This window comes from Mercurialis annua, linkage group LG6, assembly GCF_937616625.2.
Source record: "Mercurialis annua linkage group LG6, ddMerAnnu1.2, whole genome shotgun sequence".
Taxonomy (NCBI): Eukaryota; Viridiplantae; Streptophyta; class Magnoliopsida; order Malpighiales; family Euphorbiaceae; genus Mercurialis; species Mercurialis annua.
Genome location: NC_065575.1, coordinates 43,852,042 through 43,860,154, shown reverse-complemented (window position 1 = coordinate 43,860,154; position 8,113 = coordinate 43,852,042). Strand labels below are relative to the sequence as shown.

At 35.0% G+C, this 8,113-nt stretch overlaps 3 protein-coding genes across 3 annotated transcripts; 2 read left to right on the top strand and 1 right to left on the bottom strand.

Annotated features, from left to right (window-relative positions):
• The first annotated feature begins 214 nt into the window (after positions 1-214).
• LOC126685744 (BTB/POZ domain-containing protein POB1-like) lies at positions 215-3,038 on the top strand. Its single transcript, XM_050379690.2, has 6 exons — positions 215-620; positions 774-893; positions 1,189-1,310; positions 1,393-1,456; positions 1,559-1,838; positions 1,975-3,038. Exons 1-6 carry the CDS (start codon positions 371-373, stop codon positions 2,786-2,788), a joined length of 1,650 nt encoding a protein of 549 aa, XP_050235647.1. The 5' UTR covers positions 215-370; the 3' UTR covers positions 2,789-3,038.
• Positions 3,039-3,758: 720 nt separating this feature from the next.
• On the bottom strand, positions 3,759-5,420 carry LOC126685747 (protein CURVATURE THYLAKOID 1A, chloroplastic). The gene is made up of 5 exons (XM_050379694.2): positions 5,202-5,420; positions 4,696-4,790; positions 4,517-4,624; positions 4,135-4,206; positions 3,759-4,024 (listed from the first exon to the last, which is right to left on the bottom strand). Exons 1-5 carry the CDS (start codon positions 5,341-5,343, stop codon positions 3,959-3,961), a joined length of 483 nt encoding a protein of 160 aa, XP_050235651.1. The 5' UTR covers positions 5,344-5,420; the 3' UTR covers positions 3,759-3,958.
• Positions 5,421-6,712: 1,292 nt separating this feature from the next.
• LOC126685746 (uncharacterized) lies at positions 6,713-7,991 on the top strand. Its single transcript, XM_050379693.2, has one exon. It carries the CDS (start codon positions 6,996-6,998, stop codon positions 7,860-7,862), a length of 867 nt encoding a protein of 288 aa, XP_050235650.1. The 5' UTR covers positions 6,713-6,995; the 3' UTR covers positions 7,863-7,991.
• Positions 7,992-8,113: the final 122 nt, after the last annotated feature.

Below are 8,113 nucleotides of genomic sequence, written 5' to 3'. Positions count from 1 at the left end.
TCACCTGTTTTCTAGAGCTTATTTTATAATCATACAGTACATTCACCGTTGAGCCGGTCAAAATTTAGCATCATTATCTAAATTAAAAAAATCAAGAAAATCAAATTTTCAAAAAAACAATTAAAAAAACGGTAAGTAAATTTGAAAAAATTAAAATGACAGAGCTAACATACCTCAAAATGGCAGCAAACTGTTATGATCCAAAAAAAATTGCTTAAATAATGAATTAATTTCCGTTACACATTGTAGCCTTCTCACCCTCTCTCTCTCTCTTCTCCCGAGGCTACCTTCAAAATTAAATTAAAACCAGAAATCGCTAGGGTTTCAAGTTTTTCCCAAATTTATTATTTATACGACGGAGAGAGGTTTAATGAGAGGTTCAAATTCCGATCTGTTCGACCCGAGAACGGAGATGGACTCCGTTTATTCCCGTGGAGCTTCGTCTTCGGACGGGGATTTCGGATTCGCGTTTAATGATAGTAATTTCTCCGATAGACTTCTCCGGATCGAAATTATGGGGGACATGCCTGAAAATAAGTGCGACGGTGAGGGGTGTACTAGTCTCGCCGATTGGGCTCGGCATCGGAAGCGGAGGAGAGAGGATATTAAGAAAGAGAACGGTTTGTTAATTGCTAATTGTTTTTAGGGTTTGCGTTGAAAAAAATAATGATGGCTAATTATATTTTTTTGGCTGCTGTGGCTGTTTATAAGAAATGAAATGGATGAATTTTTAGGGTTTGGTGATTGTTTTAATGTTTTTAATGTTTTTTCAGCTACGGAGGTGTCTGCGGGAGCTGAAGAACAGATCTTAAATCAGCCTGATATGGATGATTGTTTGGGCTGTGAAAACCAAGACGAGGATGCAGTTGCGATGATTGAAGAGCCGGCTTCGGGTAAATTTACGGCATAGAACTCTAATTTTGTTTTTGTGTTGAATTTATTATGCACATTATCTTCGGTGTTGTGTGGCACATGTGTTTTCGTAAGCTTTAATGCGGAAATGATAGTCCAAACATGAGCTGGGAGATTATTTATATGAAGGGTGGGGCTTAATTTAATAACCTGGCTATGGATTACGAACTATTCGTGTTATCGGCATAAAGTTTGCGAAGCCTGTTGTCATAATATGTTGCTCTGTTTTCTCCCATAATGGTTTGGCTTGATTAAGCTTGCTTGGTTCTCTTGCAGGTGATGAAGCTACGGACGGTACTGAGTCAACATGGAGCATGGATTGTTCTACAGTTGAAAGAGTTAAAACATTGCACATCAGTTCTCCTATTTTAGCTGCGAAAAGCCCATTTTTTTACAAGGTGAGTAGTCTTCGTGAATATGTCGGTGAATTGTTTTTTTCCTTAATTATTTGTATATTTATATTTTTTTTTATTCGGGCAGCTCTTCTCAAATGGAATGAGGGAGTCGGAACAGCGTCACGTAACACTACGGATCAATGCATCTGGTATATGCAAAAATCAACATCCTTGTATTTTAATTGTGTCCCTGTGCTGGTTATCAGGCAGTGTTGATAAATTCTTAATCTATTCTCCATTTTTGTGAGCAGAGGAAAGTGCCCTGATGGAGCTGCTGAATTTTATGTACAGTAATACCTTATCTACCAATACAGCTCCTGGCGTGCTTGATGTTCTGATGTCTGCTGATAAATTCGAGGTTGCTTCATGCATGAGATATTGCAGCCGGCAGCTGCGTAACATGCCCATGACACCAGAGTCTGCTTTGCTGTATCTAGAGCTTCCCTCTAGTGTTTTAATGGCTGAAGCAGTCCAACCTTTGACTGATGCAGCAAAACAATACCTTGCATCTCGATATAGGGACATGACCAAGTAAGCTTCCTTTTTTTTTTCCGCTGTCTGCTTAATTCTCTTTGGTTTGAATTCCTAAGATAGATGTGTTATATCTTATTTTTTTCTGATTTTTCTACCAAGTCTTGTCCTTCTCTAATTATATAAAACTGACCAGATTCCAAGAAGAGGTGATGTCATTGCCTTTGGCTGGAGTTGAGGCGATTTTATCTAGTGATGACCTCCAGGTTGCTTCAGAAGATGCGGTGTATGATTTTGTTTTGAAGTGGTCTAGGACTCAGTATCCAAAACTGGAGGAGCGTCGTGAAGTCTTGGGTGCACGTTTAGCACGTTATATTCGCTTCCCGTTCATGACTTGCCGAAAGCTTAAGAAGGTTTTAACATGCAATGACTTTGATCATGACGTCGCATCCAAGGCTGTGCTTGAGGCTCTCTTTTTCAAGGCAGAGGCCCCACACCGCCAACGATCTTTGGCAGCAGAAGAGTCCGCGTCTTTGAATCGTCGGTTTGTTGAGCGTGCATACAAGTATCGCCCAGTTAAGGTGGTGGAATTTGAACTACCGAGACAACAATGTGTGGTATACCTAGATCTGAAGCGAGAAGAGTGCTCGAATTTGTTCCCATCAGGACGGGTGTATTCTCAGGCATTCCACCTAGGCGGACAAGGATTTTTCTTGTCTGCACATTGCAACATGGACCAACAAAGTTCATTCCATTGTTTCGGTTTGTTTTTGGGAATGCAAGAGAAGGGGAATGTGAGTTTTGCTGTAGATTATGAATTTGCCGCCAGAGCAAAGCCAACCGAGGAATTTGTTAGCAAATACAAAGGGAACTACACATTCACTGGCGGCAAAGCAGTTGGTTACAGAAACTTATTTGCGATTCCATGGACATCCTTCATGGCCGACGATAGTCTTTATTTCATAAACGGTGTCTTACATCTGAGAGCCGAGCTTACAATCAGACACTGATTGGAAGCTGCCGGCTCTAGAAAGTTCTAACCTCCTTTGTTTTTCTTGTCAACTTTAACTAATGAAATGTATGTAATAAGTAGACAGCATGCGGTAAGTTAGTTTTGGTTGAAGGGTGAAACAAATTAAGAACATTGCTTTTGTCTTGGCAATGTGTAGGCAATGTAAATGCGGTCGGTGGTGGAAATGTGAGATCCTGTTGTGATCAGATAATGATGAAAATGCTATTTCTAGTACCATATTTAGCTGATTGCTGTTGTGCCAATTTAATTATCTTCTTGTGCAACTAGTTGGATTTTATGCCTTCCCGATCATGGTAAATTGATAAAGTAATATAAACTACATATAAATAACAAAGAAACCATATAGCATAGGTGTATTACTAGGAAAATGTTTATTGTTATTTCGAGGTTGCGGCTAGGATGGCGAGGAAATCAAACCGGACTATAAAACCAAACCGAATTAAATTAACCTAAATCAAATCAAATCAAATTGTAAAACCAAATCAAACTGACTGATCATTTGCAAGCATACGCATAAGAGGTTTTTACACCATTTCTTTCGTAACGGTAGGTTTTATAACTACTCTAGCATTTTATTTTGCATGCATAATTATATAACAAAACAAGTTTTTTCTTTTCTTGTTGTTATCAAACATTCCTACCTACCAAATGAAATAGGAGTAAACTAAAAAGTTTACCTCTTAATTTTAAAATATTAATTGGAAATCAATTTGAAACTGTTTTTTTTCTGTTAGTCAAATGATAACTCCAGTTGGTTCTTAAATCATTTTGTTTTTTGAAGCATGATTTGTTTTGAGCAACAGCATGATTTGTGAATTATAATAAGAATTTGCTAAAATAATGTTGTGATCGGATTGGTATGTGTAGCAGAACATATATAATAAGAAACCGAACATGGATAAATTACAAAATTGATAAAATGCATAGTGTATAGAGAGAGTCACATATAATCAAGATTGTAATTATCCATTTTGAGATACAAATTTGCTGGTTCTTATTATAACAATGAACTGGGAAAATACAATTGAAATACAAGATCCTAATCTAAAACACAAGATACAATTATATATAACAGCATGAATGCAAAGTAGTACTGAAATTAAAGATTCAGAAAAGGAGAAAACTTTTGCAGCTCAAACTTGTGGGTTTATTCAGTTCCAGCAATCTTCTTCTTCAGTGCTTCAATGTCTGTGGCTAATTCCTTTCTGCTTGACTGAGGAATTAAACATTTTATGTTAGCAATATATTAAATTGCAGTCCCTCATCTTTACTGAATTTACCACAAGAAGCCGAATTAGAGCAGGAAAATCACGCAGGCATTACCTTGAAGAGAAGGTATCTGTAGACAAACCATCCTGTGTATCCAAGTCCAACCAACTCCATGATCTTGGGAAGCTGGCAAAAGAGAAATTAAGACCCCTGAAGTCAGACAAGTAATAAAAAAGTAAAAACCAGCTGCTTTAAAGACGTAGGCAATTGCCGAACCTAGTTAAATTCTTATGTTCTTGTGTTTCTATTTTGTTCATTATTCTTGTTCAAACTTCAAAGTATACTCTACAAAATCCTTTTGTTTTTTCGCAAATTGTTATTGTTTCAGTCATCGTAGATTTCACAACATAAACTTTCCGAGACCTGCATTTTGATACTATTTCATTTCCGAATCAGCATTTTCGTTTCGGAGCAACATAATGAAAAAAGAACTCACCAAAGGTACAGAGTTGATAGCTCCAACAACAATGGAAGATAGCCAGACAGCAACAATTCCCCCACCTCCATAGAGAAGCACGGTGGATTTGTTTTCAAGAGCATCCCACTAATAATAATAATAATAAACAATAGTCAATAAGTTTGTGTTATCTGCGATTGTAAACCAAGAGCTTTTACCTTTCCCTTCAAGTCAGTGAAAATCTCAGTAGCATCAGCTGGAGCAGAATCTTCTGATGCGGCTCTAATCTGAAGCGAAGATAACCTGCGGCTTGCTGTTTCAAAAACACAACAATCTCTCTTACACTTAATAATTCTTAATTTTCACTTTTCAAACAAACATTATAGAAAAACATTTAACATTTCAATGTCCAAATTAGACAACAGAAAGTCAATCAAGCCTCCAATTTTGATAAATTGCTATTCACATTTATTTTGTTTTATTTTTTAATTGGAAAAGGAGAACGCTTGTGTGAGAAATTGAATGCATGCTGCCTAGCATAGCACTCGAACTATAGCTCATTGGTTATTCACATTTATTTATCAGCTAATAATCAGTCGATTCTTTTACTTTCCACTGCTGAGTACAAAATTCAAATATATGCCGGATATTCACAGTTTATTGTATTCAGTAGACATTAATGTAGAGTGGCGAGAGCAGTGAGAAGAAATTAGAAATATGATACCTGAGAGTTGTTTGATGGAAGTCCGGAATGAGGTGGATGAGACGCGAGGTGGTAGGTATGGCAAAGCAGAGTAGCACCGGGAGGTAGTGGTGGCGGTCGGAATCATGAAAGCCGCCGCCATAGAAGAGGAAGTTGCTGCCATTGGATGTGTGGCTCAACTCTACTCCTATCCTCTCTGTCCTTTTGATCTTCTGGGTAATACGTATTTGTTTTACACTTTTTTTTTTAATTCTGAAAAGATATTCAATTAATCCAAGTGATGGATATTTTTGTGCTGAATTTCTGACTCTCATTTAGCTGATGCCACGTGGATGTTTAGATTAATTTCATTGGCTGATTCCCTATCTGCAATCCACGTTTGAGGCGTGCTTTCTTTCCCTCATATCTCACCAGAATTTCCATCTTATGCTCGTATATACTATGTATTTTTGAATTAATTTCAAAATGTAAGATTTATATTATTCACTTTGTTTATTTTTTAATTATAATAGAAAATGACATTAGGTGTTTAAGTAATTTGATAAAAAGAAGCATTTGAAGGCTTGGCCTAATGGCCAGACATTTAATATACATAAGGTCGGGAGTTCAAACTCTCAATTCTTTTCTGGCCATGGTTTATCTAGTTATAAATACATATTAATTCTCGCTTTCTGCTAACAACTAACCTAGAGTTTGTTTTTCTTCAAAAGTAAGTAATTATCTTTTCTATTTTAATAATCCATACTCCATACATTTATTTTTACTTTTTACTTTTTTATTCTTATATTTATTACGATGAAAAATTTTAAAATTTTCTTTCAATTGCAATTTTATATTTTAATTAAATTTGAAAAAAAAATCAAAAAGATGGCTACATTAAAATAAATTTTATAAGATTTATTATAAATAAAAATAATTATATTAAATTTATGTAAAAATTATTAAATGATTTTATGTTTTTATAAATAATTATATTTTTATCGGTCTTAAGTTGTGTCAAGAAGCCCTGGAGCATGAGTGGGCTGGGCTCTCCCGATTTGAGAGTAGTGGACTGGCCCAATTAGTTCTCTAGCCTCAGGTGCTATTTGTTCTATATATTTCTCGCGTCACTGTCAAAATGCAATAGGCGGCTAATACTAACCGAAGCCTCCATGATATAGTCATATTTTTTTTTTTGAATTGAAGGCTAAAAGAATAATAGGACCAACATAAAATGCTTCTTTGCATTTCTTTAAAAAAAAATGATATCTAATTTAAGTATTTTATATTTAAGTAATAAAAATTCGATACGTAATTCATTATTTTAATTACAAATACAATTTAATAATAGGAGCAGATATCAAAATGAATGGAGTAGGGGAACTTTCCAATTCCTACTTCACTTAATAATCGACACATTTTTAATTATGTGTTCTTGAAGCTGTAAAGCTTCCTGTGGCCCTACTTTCTTATACATTATTGGCAGTTTTGAAATGTTTATAATGCTAAGTCTCTTTCTAGTGCCTCATACTTAATAAATTTACGAAAATTTAATCAATTTAATTAGGAAAAAAAGGCCTTGAAATTGAAACAACTCATAATTGGACCCCTTATTTTTGGGTGCCAGTTTCTAACTAAGTACTCTGTTGCTTCATTTTCTCTCACTTTCGTTTATCACAGCCTAGTTCTCTCTTTTTCTTAGGAAATTTCAACCAATTCATTCTTGATCATCTCAACCCGAAAAACAAAAATTCTAATCATACGTTAGCATTGTTTTTAACGGATTGATCGAAGATAATCTCGTGTTACTAAACATGTAAATTGTTGATAATCTTGATGGGGCACTGTAAAATCATCTTTCACATTATCAACATTATCAGTTTCTTGCTGTTGCTCTCAAAAGTTCATGGAGATGATCCTGAAATGTTAGACGCAACGATTTGTAATTACGCTACGAAAGCATTGCAACACAATTCAGGTAATAAACTACTAAATATTTCTCTCCCTGGAAATCTATCAGGAATACAAGCGTCAGTTCTCAGAATAAGAAGTGGTAGTTTATGGGAACGCGGCGGTAATGTCAGCTCCATAAATATTCCATCAGGAATTATTCCATTTCCATTTGTGAAAAGATTAGCTATTGTTTATCAGAATCTGGGGAATATGTCTAAATATTACTATAAAGTCCCTGGTTATTCTTTGGTTTCTCCTGTTATTGGATTTCTAGCTTATGATGCTTCAAATTTAACCCAATTAGGCCATAAAATGATGCAAATAAGGATTATGGGTGATCCTATTTCTATCAAATTTTCAAAGATTGGTTTAAATCAAGGCAATTCAGATTTGAAATGTGTTAAATTTGGTGAAGGTGGTTTGTTACAATTTAGGAATTTGAGTGAGGGTAATATTTGTCATACACAAAGTGGTGGCCATTTTTGTATTGTTGTACAGTCTTCAGAAAATAAGTTGAAGAGATGGGTTTGGTGGGTAATTGGATTTGGAGTTTTAGTTTTTGGAGTAATTTTAGTGGGGTTGATTTTGGTTAGTAGTTATAAACTGGTTAGAAGTAAAATGATTGAAAAAATGGAGGGTGAATCTGAAAAAGGTGTGGCTTTTGATGTGAAATGGATTGGAAAAAGTAAAATGCCTTCTGCTTCTATGGTAAGAACTCAGCCTGCCCTTGAAAATGGGGACATTCCTTGAGTTTCAATTCAGTTTCTTACTTCATTTCTCATATTGTTTTTGTTATTTCACATTGTTGTCATAGAATTGTTATTATAATCCCAAAGATATATACAACTATGTCATACAGAAAGTTCTCAAATCCTACAATTTTGCTGTTTCATTTCCAAAAACGCTTTTGAACTTTTGAAATTTAAATTTAGAATTTATTCTTGTAAAATATCCGATTTCGTCTTTATTCATTTTAGTATTTATATTTCCGTACAATATAG